This window comes from Saimiri boliviensis, chromosome 21 (genome assembly GCF_048565385.1).
Source record: "Saimiri boliviensis isolate mSaiBol1 chromosome 21, mSaiBol1.pri, whole genome shotgun sequence".
In the NCBI taxonomy this organism is placed as follows: domain Eukaryota; kingdom Metazoa; phylum Chordata; class Mammalia; order Primates; family Cebidae; genus Saimiri; species Saimiri boliviensis.
Window position 1 is genome coordinate 15,594,750 of NC_133469.1, and position 20,324 is coordinate 15,615,073.

The following is a 20,324-nucleotide window of genomic DNA, read 5'->3' on the forward strand; positions in this document are numbered from 1 at the left end:
TCTGGAGCAGAGGCCATTCTGGAAGTGGGGGGCACCATTCATGACAGTAACGTGTACAGAGCATTTTCTGCGTGGCACATGCTGGGTTGTTGGCTCAGTCAACCCTCACGACCCTATAAGGGAGGGACTGTTATTCACTCATTTTATAAGTGAGAAAACGGAAACACAGAAAGGTTAAGCAATTTGCCTAAGATCACACAGCCTAGAAGCGGCTGGTCAGGGAGATGGGTACTGACACTAGGACTGGGGGTGGGTGGAGGGGTCAGTATCCAGGGGCAGGGTGGGATCCTGGTGCCCAGGGGAGTCAGGAGGGAGAGGGCTCAGTGGAGGCTCTGCTAAAGGTTTCCTCAAAGGTAGGCCCCCGGGGCTGCCTTCCAGGCCTGTCCACTGGCCCCCCAAGCTCCACTCAACCCCTCCCCCCATGCCCCTGGCCCAGTGCTGCCTTCTGATGCAGCTGGGCCAGCAGGAGCTGCGGCCTCTCGTTAATCCTGTCCTGCAGTGCCAGGTGTAGGCCCCCACCAGGCAGCTGGCCCTTATTTGCTTGGGGCCAAGACTTCCTGCAGCTGTAAAGTGATCCGGCCCAGGCCTGTGGCCTCAGAGCCTGCTGCCAGGAAACCCATCCTGGCTGCACTGAAGATTTCCTGCCAGTGCCCCCCCAGCCCCAGCAGCCTTCTCTCTGGAGGGCCTCAGGCAGCTCAGGGCTGTTCCAGCCAGCGAAGGGGCCAGAGACCTCTTCAGGGACCGCTTCCTGTTGGCGTTCAAGGCCCTGTGGTCCTGCCTACCCTATCTTACCTCTGCAGCCTTGGGCTGCCCACAGAGAGCATCCTGCTGGCCCTGGGCATCGTGTCCCAACTTCATTTCAAAGCAGGAAACAGTGAGTTTCTGTCTTTCTTGTCCCTTTCCCTCCCACATGACCCCACAAGGCTGGCACCTGCTGTTCGGCTTCTGTCGGGCGGGCACCTCGGGCTATGCTGTGTGCCGTTGGCTCGAAGGGGATGCACCCACAGGGAGGAATGAACGACCTGGCAGTTTTCACCCTTAGCAGGGCCCTGGGGAAACCCCCCCCCCCCCATCCCTGGGAGCCATCTGTGACGTTTCCTTGGGTTTCCTGGCTAACACAGGGAGGGGACGCCTCAGCTTTGATCTTTGTAAAATCACAACTTCCCTCTAATGGGGCCCCAGTTAAGTAGGGAGAGAATGGCGGAAGCAGGCAGTGGTGTGGGTGGGGCAGGCAGGTGAGGCAGCACGGAGGAAGGTTGGGGGTCCCAGTCTTCCATGACGTAGTGTATGACCAAGCAAGTCCCTTCCTCCCCCAGCCTCAGTTTCCCCACCTGTCACTGGTGGCCAACACCATTGGCCCCCTAGGGCTGTTGTGAGGTATGGAAAGGGCCAGGCCAGGGTAGCAACCGGCAGGGGCTCACGGATACCCTGGATGCAGTGGAGGGAGCCTGGCCTGGATCATGAGCTTCCTGATGGCGGCGAGACCTCCCGCTCCCGTGCCCCGTGCCACCGTGCCTGCCCCAGCTGCTTTCCTTGCCCCAACTCCATCTTGAGGGCTGGGCCAGGCCTGGTCTGGTCTCCTGTGTGCCCAGCTCCAGACCACACCTCGGACAGCAGTGCTGCCTGCTCACTGCCCATGGGAACCGGGGGCGGCTCACACAGGCCCGGGCCCTCCCCTAGGAACCCAGGCCCCTTCGGACCCGATCGCTTAAGGCTCCACACCAGCCACCTTTGTTCCTCGACTGTGTCCTGGGCCAAGAGGCTCCAGCATGCCTCAGCAGTGACTCTCGGGGAGTCTGGCCTAGAGACCCCACACCTGAAAAGGTGGTACCCCAAGACCTGGGGCTCTTGAGCTGCCATGGAGGTAAGAATGGGCCCCCTGCACCTGACCTGGGGCCCAGCGTCTGGAGCCATGTGCCATGGCGTCCCAACAGCTTCGGTGCCTGGAAAATGGGGAGGATGCACTTATGTGTGAGGATGTGCCTGGCACGTGACAACGGCATGTGCTTCCCTCCCTGAGCTGGGCGGCTCGTGTGGCTCCTGGAGTCATAGTCTCCACATCTAGACATCGAGGATGCTCACTTCGCTTCTCCCAGGCTGTTGTGATGGTACAAGCCAGTGTGTAGCCCCAGGCAGTGCCTGGCACCCCGCCTCGGAAGGCCAGCATCCTCCTGTGACCTGCTTACCCGTCACACCCATGCAGTCCACACGGGTCCCTGCCCTTGTGATTAGTGTGCTCTGTGCAGGGCAGGAGCTGGCCTCACGGGACAGCAGTGCCTTGAGTCGGGGAGGCATGCATCCTCTGGGCGGGGGCAGTGGCTGGAGCCTGCAGGGGGAGGAGGCGGCATGGGCAGTGTCCTTCCGCCTGCACCAGACACAGATGCTCACTCCTCGGGTGGCCCCCAGCCCCGCCCAAAGCAGTCACCTCTGTGAGGCCCAAGAAGTCATTTCTCACCAGGAGACAATGCTGCTAGCAGGGTGGTTTTCTACCTTTAATTGGGGATACAAAAGGCACCTCTCCCAGTACGAGAGGATCAACCGACAGGTGCGCTCCAGTGCCATGGTGCCCGGCCAGGAGGAACAGAGGAAGGGGACGGACAAGGCAGTGGAGGGAAGGCGAGGCCAGCATCCAGCATCCCCGGAGCCCCACCTGCAGCCTCTCAGCTACTGCGTGCAGAGTTGCAGCTTTGTGCCTGGGCCACGGCAGCTCCTCAGGGGGCCTCCACACCTCCACGCCCTGCCCTTATGGCTGGCCGAAGCCATGGGGCCCCATGAGGCAGACCAGGGAATGGACCGGAGGCTCGGCAGAACTTCCAGTGTGGCCAGCCTCCACTGGCAGTGTGGGCTCTGAAGGGCTCGTTGGGGCATGGGTCCAGAGCAGGGCATCACTCAGTGAAGGAGAGTCACCCTGGGTCAACCAGCCAGCAAGCCAGCCTGTCCTGGGGGCTCCACTTCTCAGCAAAGTCTCATGGTGACTTTGCTGGGTGGCCCTGGGCGGAGTCGGCTGGGGTGGGAAAGGCGGAGCAGCCAGATCCAAGGCAGCGCTGATCTGTCCCCAGTTCATCCTGCTGCCTCCACGCCCCCAGCCGCAGCTGGGGCAGCTCCATCTTCAAGAAGGAGAAGAGGGGGTAACGAGCCACCCCCAAAGCAGCCTTAACACCAGAGGAGGGAGGGAGGCCCCAGCCTAAGGGTGTGAGAGCAGCAGGGACCTGGGCTGCAGGGTGCCAGACCCCACACTCATAAGGCAAACAGCATGTCGTCATCTTTCTCCTGGGTCTTCTTTCGGGCCACTGGGCCAGGTGGGGGACCCGGGGGCCCCTCGGCTGAGGGACTGGAGAGGTTGGGCAGTCGATCCGCGGCTTTGGCCCGTTCTTCCAGGAATTTGTCAAATTCTAGAGGAAAGGGAGAGGGTGAGCGTGGGCTCTGAGGCCAGAGCCCCGGCGAAAGGAAAGGGCGGGCAGGCGTGGGGACTACTACCTTCGCTGGTGACCCCCTTGGGCTCTTCCACATCATTTCCCTGGGAAGGTAGAAGGAAAGGAGGCAGAGGTTAGCCGGGTCCCAGGACAGTCAGCCGGGGCAGAGGGGCCGCAGCTCGGGCACTGCTGAACCTGAGCATTGGGTCCCAGCTCTGCCCCCTGCACCACCCCCGAGTCCCAGGACCTGGGCTCCTCTCTGAGCTGTGGGGCCTTCCCTAGGTGGCACCCAACCTCCTGAGCCTTGTTTTTTCCTTCTGTAAAATGCAGGTGGGGTGGGGGGAGGGGGTTGAAGCTAACTTGGAGGGTTGCTGGGGAGCTGAAATGGGATAATACACGCACGCCAAGCCCAGCACCTGGTGCCCAGTGGGTCCTGGATGAGTGCCGATTCCTTTCCTTGGAGGGTCACAAGGGGTGGATGGTCCTTACCCCCGGGGAGAAAGGCTGATACCCAGAGACTGATGGCCATTCATGCTAACACTGCAAACTAGGGAGGGGGCGAGGCTTCTGCCAGCAGTCAGAGAGCCTGAGTCCTTGCCCTGTGGCTTAGTCCTGGGCAGAAACGGCCTCTCCACCTGCAGGAGGCAGCTTCTGGGCCTGAAGTGCCCCGGCGCCCATGTGGGCCTTGGTGCCCAGAAAGGGGGCGGCAGATGCTGGGGTAGGAGCCGAGTCTGCTTCTCCTTCCTTCTGCTCCCTGGGAGGGTGGCAGGGATTGGGGTCCCTGTCTCCTGGCACCCACACTCCTCCTCCTGGGTGTTCCCCTTTAGAGGACAGCTGCTTATCATCTTCTGATCTGTAAACAGGCTGGTGATGGGTTCCTTCTGCTAATGGCTGGAGGCTCCTTGAGCTACTGCAGTAAAGAGGCTGGCGCCGTTACGCGTCCTTGGTCAGCCTCTCTAGCCTGCCACGCCCCTGCGGTGGGCACATACCCACTGGGCCTCACCTCGGGAGCAGGCTCTGGGAAGCAGCCGAGAGGCTACGGGTGCCCAGGCCTTCTCTTGGCAGGAGGGGAGCATATCAAGCAGGAGGTGGGCAGGGGGCAGGAGATGGGGACTTGAAGTGTGCCCCTCAGCTCTACCCCGGCCCCACGGGTCACTTCTTTGTGAGAACAATGGGCCCTCCTGCTGTGTGGGCGAGGAGGGGGCCTGAGCCTTTGCGTCCGAGCTGACTGGGCCCCAACGTACCACGTCAGTGGACAGCCACTGCTCGATGTCCTCCATGAGGCAGGCCTGTGTGACTGGGATCTGGAAGGAGGGGCAGAGGGTGAGGCAGGGAGGGCAGTGCCCTGGGCGACAAGGTAGTGCCAGCTCAGTGCCCTGCAGCTGGGTGGCCCTGGGCAGCCTTCCACCCAGGCCCCAGCTGCCTAGCTGCCTGGACCCGCCCCTGCGCCCACTGTGGCAGGGTGTGAGCGAGGGAGGTCAGAGCCCGGAGACAAGAGCTCCCGGCAGCTGGAGCAGGGCCGGGGTCAGAGGCAGCTCCTTCCCCTTGAGGAGAGGACCCCAGTTCTCACACACCCTGCAGGCAGGGTTCTAGGCTAGAGGAGGGGCTTTGGGCAACGGCCTGGGGCAGGGGCTAGGCCATTGCTGCGGGTGCTCAGGAGCATCTGACAAGGGACACGCGAAGCCCGGGGATGAACCCCAGGCATTTTCTCCAGCCAGGGGGCTCCAGGTTCCATTCCCTGGTGCCTCTGCAGATGCAGGATTCATGATAGAAGAGGGCATAGCAGGGCCTGAGAACAGAGGTGCCAAGTTGATCAGACAAGGCCAGGAGTTGTTGGAGGCTTTCTCCTCTAGCGGCTTCTGCAGTGGCAGACTCCAGTGGGCACTCATGGGCACAGACTTCAGAATCAGAAAGATCTGGGTCTGGCTCACCCCTCAACACAGCGCGACTCTGAGTGGGTCACTTAACTTCTTCAACCTCATTTCCCTCACCCTCTGGGCGAGGCTAGCAGCAGTACCTACCGTCCAGGCAGCTGTGAGGATGAAATGGGAGAATGGATGTCAAGAGCTTGGCACAGGGCCTGGCACGGAGGAGGTGTTTAAGAAATGCCAGTTCCTAGATACTATTTGTCAGTAACGACGCTAGTAGCACTAGTTACTAATTAGCTATTTTGGAAAAGACAGAGTCTTTCCCTGACCAGGCCAGTCTGGTCTCCAAGCTCCGACACCCAGCACCTGAGGCCCCCCAGGCAGGAGCAGAGCCCGGAGAGAAGGCGGGAGCCGACTTCCCAGCAGCAAGCGCCCCGGCTGTCCGCACCAGTTCCCTCTCCTGGTGTGCTGCCCCAGTCACCTCTTAGCTGGCAGAGGGGCTGCCCTGTCCTTGCCTGAGGGTCAAGAGCGGGAACTGGGCACAGAGGAGCTGCAGAAGCTGGGCTGGCTGGGCCAATCTGGGAACAGCCTGAGCCCAGGGGCCCTACGGGGCCCTCAGCTGCCCCTCCACGCTCCTCTGGGTCTTCTCCCGGGTCCCACTCCCTAAGACAGCAGCACCATGCCCCATGCCCACGCCTGGCAGGAGCCCTGCGAGCAGCCCCAGCTCTCGGCGGTCAGGCCTGGCCCCTGCTCACCATGCCTTGTCTCACCATCCAGTCACTGAGGCTCTTCTCATGGCCGCCTCCCATCTGGGTAAGAGAGAGTCACGCTGATGGCAGAGGGGTGGCCGTGCCGGGGCCACTGGGCGGCACAGCTTCTAACAGGGCACGCCTTTTGGGTCAGGAGGCCTGCCGCCTTGTGTGTATGTAGGTGTATGTGTTGAGTGTGTAGGTGTGCTGTGTGTAGGGGTGTGTGTGTAGGGGTGTATGTAGGTGTATGAGTAGGTGTAGGGGTGTGTGTAGGTATATGTGTAGGTGTATGTGGTAGGTGTAGATGTGTGTGGTGTGTGCATAGGGGTGTGTGTAGGTGTCTGTGAGGTGCACAGTGGTGTATGTGTGTGTAGGTATAGACGTGTGTAGGTGCAGGTATGTGTGGTGTGTGTGTAGTGGGTGCAGATGTGTATGGTGTGCGCATAGGGATGTGTAGGTGTAGGTGTGTGTGGTGTGTGCATAGGGGTGTGTGTGGTGCATGTAGGTGTGGTGTGTGTGTAGGTGTAAATGCATGTGGTGAGTGTAGATGTGTGTGGTGAGTGTAGGTGTGGTGCATGTGTGTGTTGTGAGTGTAGGGGTGTGTGTGTGGTGAGGTGTGTGTGTGTAGGTGTGTGTGGTGAGTGTAGGTGTGTGTGTGTAGGCGTGGTGATATGGTGTGTGTGTAGGTGTGGTGTGTAGGTGTGTGTGTAGGTGTGGCATGTGTGTAGGTGTGTGATTGTAGATGTATGTGGTGTGTGTGTGAATGTAGATGTGTGTGGTGAGTGTAGATGTGTGTGTGTGTAGGTGTGTGGGTGTAGGTGTGGTGAGTGTAGATGTATGTAGTGTGTGTGTAGGTGTGTGGTGGGTGTAGGTGTGTTTGTGTGTAGGTGTGTGGTGAGTGTAGATACATGTAGTGTGTAGGTGTGTGGTGAGTGTAGGTGTGGTGTGTGTGTAGATGTGTGTGGTGAGTATAGATGTGGTGTGTATAGGTGTGTGGTGGGTGTAGGTGTGGTATGTGTGGTGAGTGTAGGGGTGTGTGTAGGTGTGTGTGGTGAGTGTAGATCTATGTGGTGTGTGTATAGGTGTGTGGTGGGTGTAGGTGTGTGTGGTGTGTGGTGAGTATAGATGTATGTGGTGTGTGTGTAGGTGTGTGGTGTGTGTAGGTGTGGTGTGTGTGTGTAGGTGTGTGGTGGGTGTAGGTGTGGTGTGTGTGGTGAGTATAGATGTATGTGGTGTGTGTGTAGGTGTGTGGTGTGTGTGTGTAGGTGTGGTGTGTGGTGTTTGGTGGGTGTAGGTGTGGTGTGTGTGGTGAGTGTAGATGTATGTGGTGTGTGTGTAGGTGTGTGGTGTGTGTGTGTGTAGGTGTGGTGTGTGTGGGTAGGTGTGTGGTGGGTGTAGGTGTGGTGTGTGTGGTGAGTGTAGATGTATGTGGTGTGTGTGTAGGTGTGGTGTGTGTGGGTAGGTGTGTGGTGGGTGTAGGTGTGGTGTGTGTGGTGAGTGTAGATGTATGTGGTGTGTGTGTAGGTGTGTGGTGTGTGTGTGTGTAGGTGTGGTGTGTGTGGGTAGGTGTGTGGTGGGTGTAGGTGTGGTGTGTGTGTGTAGGTGTGAGTGGTGGATGTGGTGGCCATGCAGAGGGATGAGGCAAGTATTGTGGTACCCACCAAGGGGTGAACCACAACAGCTATGGGATGCCAGAGCCCCGAGTAGGCTGGAGCGGAGCTGACGGCAAACTAAACAAAGCTTCTCAACCCTCTCCTCAAGGAGCCCAGAGGCTGGGCCTCAGCAACCCCAGGACGGCAGGGCAGGTGGCTGTCAGATGGTCTGGAGGCTCCCGGTGGGGTCTGACGGGCACCCAGGTTTTAGGAACATCAGTTTATCCAATCTTCTCAAATTCATCCATGGCACCAAGCGGCTTCCTAGTGCCCCAGAGTGGAGGGAGATGGGAGTCCAGCTCCCGGCCTGCCGCCCAGTGCCTGGCTGGGACGCAGCTCAGACCAGCGTGGGGCCTGGCACATGGCCGGCTTGTCAGGAAGCGAAGGAACTAGAACCTGGCACACAGCATGCGATGCCACTTCGTCACGGGACTTGTGAGACCTACTCTGAATCCCAGGGTGCAAACATGGGCTGCCCACGATTGGCACTTGATTCTGTTTCTTTCTTTTTTGAGATGGAGTCTCACTACGTTGCCCAGGCTGGAGTGCAATGGTACAATCACAGCTCATGATAACCTCAAACTCCTGGGTTTCAGTGATCCTCCCACTTCAGCCCCCCGAGTAGCTGGGACTGCAGGTGGCACCACGCGCAGTTTTGATGCTGTTTTGTACTTTGCTGCTGGGAATCGTGTTCTCGTGGGTTAGTGGGTGAAGGCCTTACTACCAGCCGGACTCCAGCACCCCGGGAGCACGTGTTTGCTCACACGGTTTTAAGAAACCCTACCCAAATGTGGCAAGGGGCTGGACTCTCCCGGGTTATCGGAGATAAATGAGTGACCGCCGGCTCATCAGCTTCTGCTGTGCTGCTGGTGGAGCTGCGTGGTGTGCTGCTCCCCGCGGGCGGGCTGCAAAGGTGGTGTGGGAGCCAGGACACCTGGGCTCTGCTTCTAGTCACGCCTGGATTGCTGTGTGCCCCTGGGAAAGTGAGCCCTGTCTCTGGGCTGCAGCAGGAACGGATTGGCTGGGATTACTGCCCACTGGGCGGTGGAGTCAACCTCTGTGGAACCTCTGATGAACCCGACAAGCTGGGAGCCTGAGGCTAAGGGGGCACCCCCCCGCCACCACTCAGCCTCCTTTGCACCTAGCTTTTCACATCTGCTGCACTTGCTCTCTGCGTGGCTTCGAAGCCAAGCAGACCAATACCTGCGAGACCCTGGGCAAGGTCTCTCCCAACGCTCGGCCTCAGTTTTCTCATCTGTAAATGGGATAAGCACATGGCGGAAACACTAGTGTGCGCCAGGCACCATGCTCAGGACATTACGCCTGTTGTTTCACTTAACCTCTCTCTGGGACTCAGTTTTCTCATCTGTAAAACAGGATAGTAACATACCCTAAGGGTCTGTGCAATGACTCTGTAAGAGAGGGGAGGCAAAGGGCTTAGCGCAGGCCCGGCCCGGGGCACAGGCTCAGTAAATGATGCCTTCCGCCCGAAAAAGGACAGGAGGCTCTGACACGGGTGCACAATGTGTTCGGCTTGGCGGCAGGTCGCACGCCACACAGGGAGGTCCTGGATTCTCCTGCCGCCCGTTGGGCAGTGGAGTCAACCTCTGTCCATGAGACGTGCAGGTGGCGCACCCAGTGTCCCAGACCTTGCCTTGTTCTGACTTGAGAATGGCTCCTGAGATGCTGGGGACCCGGTGGCGCAGGCAGAGTGCCCTTGGGAGTGACGAACACTGTGCCCACGGTGGAGTGGACTTGAAGGTTTCCAAAACTCCTCCTTCCCTGCTTTCCTTCTTTTTTTGCCACAGGGTCTCGCTGCATTGCCCAGGCTGGAGTGCAGTAGTGTAATCTCAGCTCACTGTAGCCTCCACCTCTCAGGCTCAACTGATCTTCCCACCTCAGTGCCTGACTAGCTGGGACGAAGGTGCGCCACCATGCCCGGCTAATTTTAAAATATTTTGTAGAGACAGGGTTTCACCATGTTGCCCAGGCTGGTCTTGAACTCCTGACCTCAAGTGATCTGCCCACCTCGGCCTCCCAAAGTGCTGCGATTCCAGGCCTGGGCCATCACGCTTGGCCCTCCTTGCTTTCTTAGCTTCCATCCTGATCCTTTTGCGTCAGAAGTAAGAGAAATGTCCCTCCTGTGTTGAAGACTTCCCTGCAGCCTCCACCTCACTTAGGATGCAATCTGCAGTGCTCCTAGCTGCCTTGAGGCCTCTGGTTCCAGCTACCCCTGAAGCTTCATTTCCTACCCCCAACCCCATGCTGGCCTCAGAAGTCCCCACACTGCCTGGTTCCTCCTCGGGCCCGGGCCCGCCACCTCACTCCCTGGACGCACAGTTCCTGCTATTTCAAACTGTCTCCCGTAAGACTTGCTCTGCGTGCTCACTTGCTGGAGCAGAGATTCTCACACTGCCCAATATGCATCCAGATACACATTTAAATGCATGAGAAAATTGTGCTTGGAGCTCTTGCTAAAGGGCGTGGGGTCGCCCACAAAGTGTGCTTGGTGCTAGACAAGTGGCTGTCACTCAACACAGTCAAGGAACTAAATGGAATTCAAGGAGCACCCTGGCACTTCTCCCTGCCGCTTCACGGTCTGCTTTTATTCCTCTCTGCCTACACTCCTGCAAATAAAAAGTCTCTAGAGAGGCAGAGCGGAGTGATATTGACTGGGCTCTAACTCCCTGTAAAGCACCCTGAATACATCCTCTTATGTGTTCTATTGTAAACAGGCCTAGGTGCTAGGATAAACCCCAATGTACAGATAAAGAGACGGTCATGCCTGCAATCCCAGCACTTTAGGGGGTCGAGGCGGGTGGATCACGAGGTCAGGAGATCAAGGCCATTCTGGCTAACATGGTGAAATCTCATCTCTACTTAAAAAAAAAAAAAAAAAAAATTAGCTGGGCATGGTGATTCGTGCCTGTAATCCCAGTTACTTGGGAGGCTGAGGCAGGACAATCGCTTAAACCAGGGAGTCAGACGTCGCAGTGAGCCGAGATCGCACCACTGCGCTCCAGCCTGGGTGATAGAGCAAGACTCTGTCTCAGAAGACTGAGGGTCAGAAAGGCCAATCATCTGCTTCAGGACACACAGGGCTGGTCGGCGGTAGGGCTGGAATGTGAAGCCAGGACCGCTGGTGTCCAGTTTCAAGTCAAGCCCAGGTGTGAGTCTGTGCGTGTGAGCCTGGGCAAATGGCCTGGCCTCCCTAGCAGTTTCCTTAGCTGTAAATTGGGAATAACATTAGCCAACAAGAACCGACCAGAGAGCCAAACGAGGAAAGGCCTGCGGATGTGCTGAGCCAGGGCTTGGCCCGCAGTGGCACCCAGCGGGTGAGCATTCCTTCACCTCCTTCAGGAGGGCCCCCCTGCTTACCGCACCAGTGCTCTGCTGCCGGGCGTCCAGGGCTCCAGCCAGGCCGTCTGTTGCTTGGGGGGCTTCGTATTTTACCCTGAAACAGAGACCACCAGGCCATCAGAAGCTGCCCTTACCAATGGCTGATGCAAGAATGGAGTGGTCGGGGGTCCCGGGTCGAGGGCTCCCACCTTCCAGGCCTGCCTGGACATGGTAGAACGGGTCTCATTTCCTGCCTCTGGATATGAGGATCTGACAGGTGACCTACATGGCAGGCAGCAGCAAAGGCTGGAGAGGTCAGGCAGACCAAGACCGCCAATGGCTACGAACAAGACTGGCTAAACTCAGGAGACAGAAGGCGCTCCAGCGCCCCTAGGCTCGGGGAGAATTCCCTGCAGACCCTTTCCTGAGCAGGTCTTGTTTCCTATTTTCTAAACTGTGGTTCTGTATGAGGTTGTATTTGAATGGGGGATTCCATTCTGCTGCTGAAAACAAACCTGTACGCTGTGGGCCAGGTGCCATCCTGTCTTGCACTGGCTCACCAGCACAGAGATGACCACCAGCACTCCACCCCACCCCTGGTCGCGGCAGCTTGGGAGGCAGCTTGGTTACAGCTCTTCTAAATGTCCTCTGGAGGATGCCAGCCAGCCAGGCAGGGCGGGGAGGCAGGAGCTGGGAGGGCATGCAGGGCGGATGGGCTAGGCGCGGCAGGAGCTGACCCTGCAGCTGCTGGGCAGATGAGGAGAGGCGAGGAGGGGTGTGTTGTGTTTGATGTTTGAAGTTAAGTCTCCTGGGGAGCAAGAGAATAGCCTCGGAGGAGGAGCTGGCTGACGAGGAGAGGCGGCTAGGGTGTCTTTCCCAGCGGCTGCAGTGGGGATGTCCAGGGCAGGTATTGGGGACCCAGTCCTGATGCAGAGAAAGAGCTCCATTCTGCTCACCCTGAACTGCCAGTAGAGAGGACCTTAGCACTGGCTCAGTCCAGCTTTGAGGTGAAGAAGGAAGCCACAGAATTCTGGTCTGCTATTCCTGCTAGGGATAAGGACACCTGACACTCCGGTGAAGCAGGGGCTGATCTAACTGGAAGCTTCAGGAACTGGGACGGCATTACATTGAACTCTTTTTGTTGTTGAGATGGAGTTTTTCTCTCGTTGCCCAGGCTGGAGCGCAGTGGCGAGATCTCGGCTCACTGCAATATCCGCCTCCTGGGTTCAAGTGATTCTCCTGCCTTAGCCTCCCGAGTGCTGGGATTACAAGTGTCTGCCATCACTCCTGGCTAATTTTGTATTTTTAGAAGAGATGGGGTTTCTCCATGTTGGCCAGGCTGGTCTCGAACTCCCAACCTCAGGCGATCCACCCACCTCGGCCTCCCAAAGTGCTGGGATTTACAGGAGTGAGCCACCGTGCCTGGCCACATTGAACTCTTGCAATATCAACTTGCTTTCCTAGGAATGGAGTAGGCTGGCACTGAAAGGGACTTGAGTAAGACCCCTTGTTCCCAGGCAGTCACTTTGAAGAGCACTGCTGTCTGCTCCTTCCCACCAGGGGCAGAGTTCCCTGGTGCAGCGTGGCCACTAGCTGAGCCTCTCCCTGGTTACAAGGCTCCCATCCATGGCGAGTGGGCCAGTGACTACTGTGGGGCCCTGCTGGAGCCAACCTTAAAGCCAGTGCCAGCGGCGGGGGAGATGTCAGCTTGCTCAGTTGTGACCCAGAGAACGCCTGCTAATTGAGGGTCTGGAGGTGGCATGTTGCTGTCTCTAACACATGCTTGGCACATTGCGGGCAAGGCTGAAGAACATGCCCAGCCCCAGGAACACACAGAAACCGATGCTTTCCCTTCACTCAAAAGAACTATCTGCCCTTCCTAAGCGCTCCTCGCCTCCCCTGCCTTTCTCTCCTGCCCACACGTGGCCCTGAAGCCTGACTGTTCCCGAGGGCCATGCCTGTGGTGGTGGAGGGCCAAGCACGCCCCTGGAGGAAGCCCACACGTCCTGCACTGGGTTGCGGCCCCTGAGGCGGGGTCTGCTGCCCCACGTCCAGTGCAGGGGGGCGGAGGGTCACTCCTCGGGTGGTCCCGGTGAGGCTGGTGGGCAGGGGCTGCACCTGGGCCATTGGGGTGACACCCGTCTAAGTGCTCCTTGTAGAGACAGCCTCTGTGCACAGCAGCACTAACAAAGATGTGGACAGAGGGGTGAGGGACACCCCTGCCCTGTGAAGGCCTGGCTTGCCCAGATGCCCTGCTGCTCCTTGGCACTGAGTGGACGGAACTGGCTGCAGGAAAGGCTGTGACGGTGCCAGCTGCGGTCAAAGGTAGAGCAGAAACAGCGGCTGCTAAGAAGCTGCTTTCCCTGCAAGCCAAGGCAGAGCCAGTCACAGGCTGGTGTGAAGTGGGGGGCCAGGCAGGTGCAGGGAGGAGCAGGCTGGACGCCAGTCAGGCAGGAAAGGCCAGTTAGGTGACCAGAGCTGGAAGATCCCCCAGAAGCATACGGGGGCCAGCCAAGCAGGAGAGCAAAGGGAAGAGGACATGGATGCTCAGGCACACGCCTGACCCTGGCTGATGTCTTCTGCTAGGGTGGAAACCAAGCCCTGGGGAGGGCCTGCAGGAGGACCAATGGCCTGAGAAGGTGCCTGATGTCATTTCAGCTGTGCCCAGCTGAAGGCAGCTTCAAAGATGAAAATCTGGTAAGAAGAGAAATCCTTCCTATGCTCCCTTCTGCTCATGTCAGAATAAAATCAATTGCCTCGGCTGGGCACGGTGGCTCACGCCTTTAGTCCCAGCACTTTGGGAGACTGAGGCAGGTGGATCACCTAAGGTCTGGAGTTCGAGACCAGCCTGACCAACATGGAGAAACCCCATCTCTACTAAAAATACAAAAACTTAGCTGGGTGTGGTGATGGATGCCTGTAATCCCAGCTACTTGGGAGGTTGAGGCAGGAGAATCACTTGAACTCAGGAGGTGGAGGTTGCGGTGAGCTGAGATTGTACCATTGCACTCCAGCCTGAGCAATAATAGTGAGATTCCATCTCAAAAAAAAAAAAATATCAACTGCCTCCAGTGGGACCCGCCACCCTCTCAGCATCCTGCCCCCTTCCCTGTGTGAAGGGTGTCTTTCTTAGCTGCTGTGTGGGAGCCAGGGCACCTCTCTCCCACCCTGCCTCTAAGCCTTTGCACATGCTGTTTCTAGTGCCTGAAATGGCCTTCCTGACTACCAGGCAGCTGGTCCAGCCCTGAGTGCCCTCTGCAGAGTTGCATGCCCCCTCCTCTGTGTCCACAGAGCCTGGTGCCCCCTCCAGGACAGCACTTAGCCCTTCGCAGCGGTAGTCCCGGTACATGTCACTCTCCCCATGAGACTGCAGGCCCTGGGGTACCAGCTCCTGGTGTGCTTTTTCTTGTCCCCAGGGCCTGCTCCCCAGAGGACTGATGGCGCAACAGCAAACCTCAGCCAGGCTGGTGATCTATGGCAGGTGCCAGGGCTCTCCAGGGTGGCCGGCAGTGCCAGGCTGCAAGCCCCACCAGACTCATTAGTTTGCCTCTGCAGGGTAGCCTTGGCAGCACCCCTAACTCCATGGCAACTGTGAGCTGCTGGTCCCAGGGCACCCAGGCTTAAAAGTACAGACTCTGGCCGGGCGCGGTGGCTCAAGTCTGTAATCCCAGCACTTTGAGAGGCCGAGGTGGGTGGATCACGAAGTCAAGAGATCGAGACCATCCTGGTCAACATGGTGAAACCCCGTCTCTACTAAAAATACAAAAAATTAGCTGGGCATGGTGGCGCGTGCCTGTAATCCCAGCTACTCGGGAGGCTGAGACAGGAGAATTGCCTGAACCCAGGAGGCGGAGGTTGCGGTGAGCCGAGATCGCGCCATTGCACTCCAGCCTGGGTAACAAGAGTGAAACTCCGTCTCAAAAAAAAAAAAAAAAAAAAAAAAAAGTACAGATTCTGCTCAGACCAAAGAAAGATACAGCTGGCCGGGTGTGGTAGCTCACGTCTGTAATCCCAGCACTTTGGGAGGCTGAGGTGGGCGGATCACGAGGTTAGGAGTTCGAGACCAGCCTGACCAACATGGTGAAACCCCACCTCTACTAAAAATACAAAAATTAGCCAGGCGTGGTGGCGCATGTCTGTGATCCCAGCTACTTGGGAGGCTGAGACAGGAGAATTGCCTGAACTTGGGAGGTGGAGGTTTCGGTGAGCTGAGAGTATGCCATTGCACTCCAGCCTGGGAGACACAGCGAGACTCCATCTCAAAAAAAAAAGAAAGAAAGAAAGAAAGGAAGGAAGATACAGCTAATAGCCGGGGCAGCACTAAGAACCCAGGCAGGCTGCAGCCTGTCAGATTTGACCTGGATTTGTGGGTGTGGAGAGGCTATCCCCGGGCCTTCTGAAGGACCATTGACAAAGCTCCCAGAGACACCACAATGACTTCTAAGGAGCTGAGTGGGGTCAGTGGGAGGATCCCATAATCTAGAACTTTCCTTAGCTATAAGAAACCTGGGCTGGGCACAGTGGCTCATGCCTGTAATCCTAGCACTTTGGGAGGCTGAGGAGGGTGGATCGCCTGAGGTCAGGAGTTCAAGACCAGCCTGATCAATATGGTGAAACTCCATCTCTACTAAAAAATATAAAAATTAGCCGGGTGTGGCGGCGGGCATCTATAATTCCAGCTACTCAGGAGGCTGAGGCAGGATGATCACTTGAACCCACAAGCGGAGGTTGCAGTGAATCAAGATTACGCCATTGCACTCCAGCCTGGGTGACAGAGCAAGACTCTGCCTCAAAAAAAAAGAATCCTGGCTGCTCATAGCTCAGTCCTGAGGGTCACAAGCAAAGGGCTAAAGAAACATCAGGCAGACTGTTCCTCTTACAAGCCTGTATGGGGCCAGTTCTCTTGCAGGTCCTGGCAAGGGGTGGGACCCTGGTGGACACACTCAGGCCACGTGCCTATGCTGCTGAGAGCACCTCCTGAAAACGCGCGCAGTGTGCAGGGAAGGGCAGAGCCCCAGCTCTGGAGCAAGGCCACAGAACCTGCTGAATTTTCTCTAGAACTGAACGGTGGCTATGGAACAACAGAAAAAGACTTGGCTTTAAAGTCCCTGAGGATTTATCAGGAGACTTCCCTGCTCCTGGAGGGCTTCCGATGTGGTACACAGTGCCCGGAGGAGGGGGCGGGTGGAGATACCATGTTGTGGAACTAGACAGCCCTGGGCTCCTAACCCAGTGCTGTCAAATATTAGCTGCTTGATCTGGGGCAAACAACCCTGCCCCGCTCTGTGCCTCAGTTTCCCCCTCTGATCAGACTGTGGAAGACACTGGCACACAGTGGGTCATTAGGCACCCCTCCCCCACCCAGCCCGGCCTGTGGGGAACGCAGTCTGTCAGCTGACCACCGGGGTGCCCGGCCATGCTGGACTGCCTTAGGGGACACTAAAGGGGTGTGGCAGGGGCTCTGTGCCCTTCCTCATGGTGTGTCCATCATTAAGCCAGGTTCAAGGGCCCTGAGAGAGGCTTTCCCCAGCAGAGAGCCACCCAACCTGCAGGGGACCAAGGCAGGGCCAGGCCACTCACTCCTTCCGTTGGTCAGCCAGCGAGCTGCCTCGTGTGAGCGCAAACATGTCAAACTCATCTTCCAGTCGACCAGAGGCTTCCAGAGACTGCAGGCCGGCTCTCACACTGCTGGAGCCTAGGTCTGCAGGGACAGAAAGGCCACATGAAGGAGCCGTCCGCACGCCGCCCCTGCGTGCTGAGCTGCCCGCTGCCAGGCCCAGGGCTTGGTGCTGGGACGCGGCCCGTGTGGCTGGGGGGATGTGCGAGGCAGGCTCCTGCTGGCTGCGGGGCCCTGGGCACGCCGCTTCCGCTCTCCAGCGTTAGGTTCCTCTCCCCTCCTCGGGCCGCTGTGTTAGAGAACAGGCCAAATGCTATCCATTGTATCTGCGAGGGGAAGCGGCTGGGCAGGAGGATGGCAATCAGATGTGTGGTCGATTGTTTTCAAAGAAGTGTAGCATGAGTGATTCAAAATGGAATGCTAATGATTTCCCGGGGCTTGGCAGGAAACAGACAGTAAATTATATTAAAACCTATCGCCGCGATAACAGTGACAAGGGCCAACTCCTCAGCCAGAGTGCAGCGTGGGCCTGGCATGGTCTAAGCACTTCCGCGAGAGCCCCCCTCCCTAGCCTGTTAGAGGAGGAAAGCGGCTCCGGAGGTTTAAGCAGCTTTTGAGGCTCATGCCGACGTCTGGAGCCATGGAGAGCTCCGTGTAGAGGGCCGGTCCTAGGACGGTGGGACCCAAGGGGGCTCCGGCTCGGGCGGCGAGGGGCAGTTGCCCCGAGTGCACACCCTTGAAGCAACATTCAGCCTGGGACCCCAGCCAGGCGGGGTCTAGACTGACATTATGCTGTGGGTGCATAACAGGGGTACCCCCCGAAAGCGTAGGGGTGCCCACAGCACCATAATGTACCCTCAGCTGGAGCCCTCCAAAGCACACTTACTCATTCCTGCCAGCTGGGAGGAGAGGTTGCCGGGGGCTGTTGGCTCGGGGCCCATGTCGATCAGGTCAGCTGCCGGCTGGGCCTCACTTGGGGCCTGGTGGGAAGGAGATGCCCTGATCATCCCCCCCTGCCTGCAGCTTCCTTCCTGTCTGCCCCAAGCATTGGGGCCTGCAGGCTTTGCCCAAGGATCTGTCACCAGGGCCCCAGTAGCCATGATTGGGCGTCAGGGGGTTTCCTTTCTCCCCTTAGGCTCCAGCTCAGCTGGACTCCCTGGGACCCGGTTGGGGAGACCCCTGGGCATCAGGTGGTGGTGCAGCCTTATTTACCTTAAAGGGACAGGGGCCTACAAAGTTAGAAGGGGATTTCTCTATGGGCCTGGATAAGACAGCACCACCCTGTCCAGGACACCGTGGGAGGGAGGTCAGAATGGCACTCCTTCTTCCCACGAACATGGCTTGATCTAGTCCCAGAAAAGAAGCCTTTTACCTTGGTGGTCTGGCCTGTTCGGAACCGCTCAAACCTACAAGATAGAAAAGACACGCGTTATGGAGGCAGACCGAGACGGGGTCCCACCGCACGGCCAGGCAGAGCTTTACAAACTGTGGGTCTCAAAATCAACACAGTGGGTTATGATCAGGGTGACGATATGTCTGGTGTGCCCTGGACAGATCCAGTTTATGCCTGCTGTCCCTGGGTAAGTAGCAGTGTTCCTCTTACACTTGCACAAGTGACCCAAGTTGGTTGCCTCAATGATAAGGCAACCCTAGTCATGACTAGCGTGAAACAAATAAACAAGAATAGAACAGCAAAGAAAACAGGAATGCATGGTAGGCAGCAAAGGTAAGGGCTGTTTTATGAAACTGGTTTCAATTACTTGTGTGTGTGTGTGTGTGTGTGTGTGTGTGTGTGTGTGTGTGTGTTAGTGGCTCTCTACAGTAGTGTAAGAAAAACACACACATCTGTTTTTTTTTTTTTTTTTTTTTTTTTTGAGACGGAGTTTCGCTCGTTACCCAGGCTGGAGTGCAATGGCGCGATCTCGGCTCACCGCAACCTCCGCCTCCTGGGCTCGGGCAATTCTCCTGCCTCAGCCTCCTGAGTAGCTGGGATTACAGGCACGTGCCACCATGCCCAGCTCATTTTTTGTATTTTTAGTAGAGACGGGGTTTCACCATGTTGACCAGGATGGTCTTGATCTCTCGACCTCGTGATCCACCCGCCTCGGCCTCCCAAAGTGCTGGGATTACAGGCATGAGCCACCATGCCCGGCAAGACACACATATCTCTAACCTTGCTTTATGGAGCTACTTAGGGGCTGGTGAGATAGATCGAGAAGACTTTAGTCTGGGATCTGTTCGAGTTGCGGCCTTGTCACTTACTACATGACCTTGGGTAAATTACACTACTTCTGAACTTCTGTCTCCTTGTCTATATCTGCAGGCACCTGCCTCCCAAACGTGATGAGGCTCAAATTAAGATGTGGGTGTGGCCGGGCGCGGTGGCTCAAGCCTGTAATCCCAGCACTTTGGGAGGCCGAGGCGGGTGGATCACGAGGTCAAGAGATCGAGACCATCCTGGTCAACATGGTGAAACCCCGTCTCTACTAATGGTGCAAAAAATTAGCTGGGCATGGTGGCGCGTGCCTGTAATCCCAGCTACTCAGGACGCTGAGGCAGGAGAATTGCCTGAACCCAGGAGGCGGAGGTTGCGGTGAGCCGAGATCGCACCATTGCACTCCAGCCTGGGTAACAAGGGCGAAACTGCGTCTCAAAAACAAACAAACAAACAAACAAACAAACAAACAAAAAAAAAAGACGTGGGTGTAAGTGACTGTGAACCTGAAAGCTGTGGCAAACATTCAGCCTAATGACTGTGGGTGTCAGGGCGTCCCAGCTACCAGATGGGGCCCCTCAGTCACCTCACAGCCCATACCCCAAAATGGCAGGGAAGACCTTTCATTCCACTGGGCCAATGAGCAGAAGAAGGTAGGCAGATGTGACCTGCAGGGCACCCCCTACTCTCCACTGATTTAGAATCAATCAGTGAGTGTCTTTTGATGGAGAAAGACACCGAATATGAACAAGGGGCCGGAGAAGGCTAGAATAACTAGCGTCATTTATCAGATACCTTTGACTGCTAAGTGCTTTATAGGCACTGTTTCATGGACCCTCAGTCATGCCACAAGCCTCATTTTACGGACACAGAGGAGGTGTGATGGGCATGCAGTTTCTGCAGGCCCAGCAGTCCTCCCTCTCTCTCTCTCTCTCTTTTTTTAGATTTCAGACAGACTCTCAGTCTGTCTCCCAGGCCGGAGTACAGTGGCAGGATCTCGGCTCACTGCAACCTCTGCCTCCTGGGTTCAAGCAATTCTCCTGCCTCAGCCTCCCAAGTAGCTGGGACTACAGGTGCTCACCACCAACCCCAGCTAATATTTTTGTATTTTTAGTAGAGATGGGGTTTCACTATGTTGGCCAGGCTAGTTTCGAACTCCTAACCTCAAGTGATCCACTGCCTCGCCTCCCAAAGTGCTAGGATTACAGGCACGAACCGCCATGCCCGTCCCTTCTTCTTTTGTAAAAGCACCTACGTGCTCTTTAGAGAAACTGCCCCTCCCCTATTTCACATCATCCCAGTGGGGCTGCCATCAGAAGGTCCTCTCCCCTCCCCCAACTGGTGGGCACCATGAAGCTAAGCCAATCCAAGTGTCTTAGCAATGTGACTCTTGAACAGAATGATGCAATGTGGGCAGGTGGGTGGTGGCTCATGCCTGTAATACCAATGCTTTGAGAGGCCAAGGAGCGAG

At 57.2% G+C, this 20,324-nt stretch overlaps 1 protein-coding gene across 6 annotated transcripts in view; it reads right to left on the reverse strand.

Moving 5' to 3' along the window:
• Positions 1-2,468: 2,468 nt before the first annotated feature.
• Positions 2,469-20,324, reverse strand: part of TOM1 (target of myb1 membrane trafficking protein) — a 45,655-nt gene continuing 27,799 nt past the window's right edge. Inside the window, exons 9-16 of one of the 6 annotated variants that reach the window (XM_039463054.2) lie at positions 18,011-18,044; positions 17,525-17,618; positions 16,602-16,722; positions 11,061-11,136; positions 6,037-6,090; positions 4,658-4,717; positions 3,475-3,517; positions 2,469-3,392 (exon numbers count right to left, since the gene is read on the reverse strand). In XM_039463054.2, the coding sequence (XP_039318988.1) occupies positions 3,238-3,392; positions 3,475-3,517; positions 4,658-4,717; positions 6,037-6,090; positions 11,061-11,136; positions 16,602-16,722; positions 17,525-17,618; positions 18,011-18,044 (637 nt within the window). In that variant the 3' untranslated portion in view covers positions 2,469-3,237. The remainder of the gene's footprint in view (positions 3,393-3,474; positions 3,518-4,657; positions 4,718-6,036; positions 6,091-11,060; positions 11,137-16,601; positions 16,723-17,524; positions 17,619-18,010; positions 18,045-20,324) is intronic. The other 5 variants (XM_039463055.2, XM_039463056.2, XM_039463057.2 and 2 more) reach the window with 5 other exon arrangements.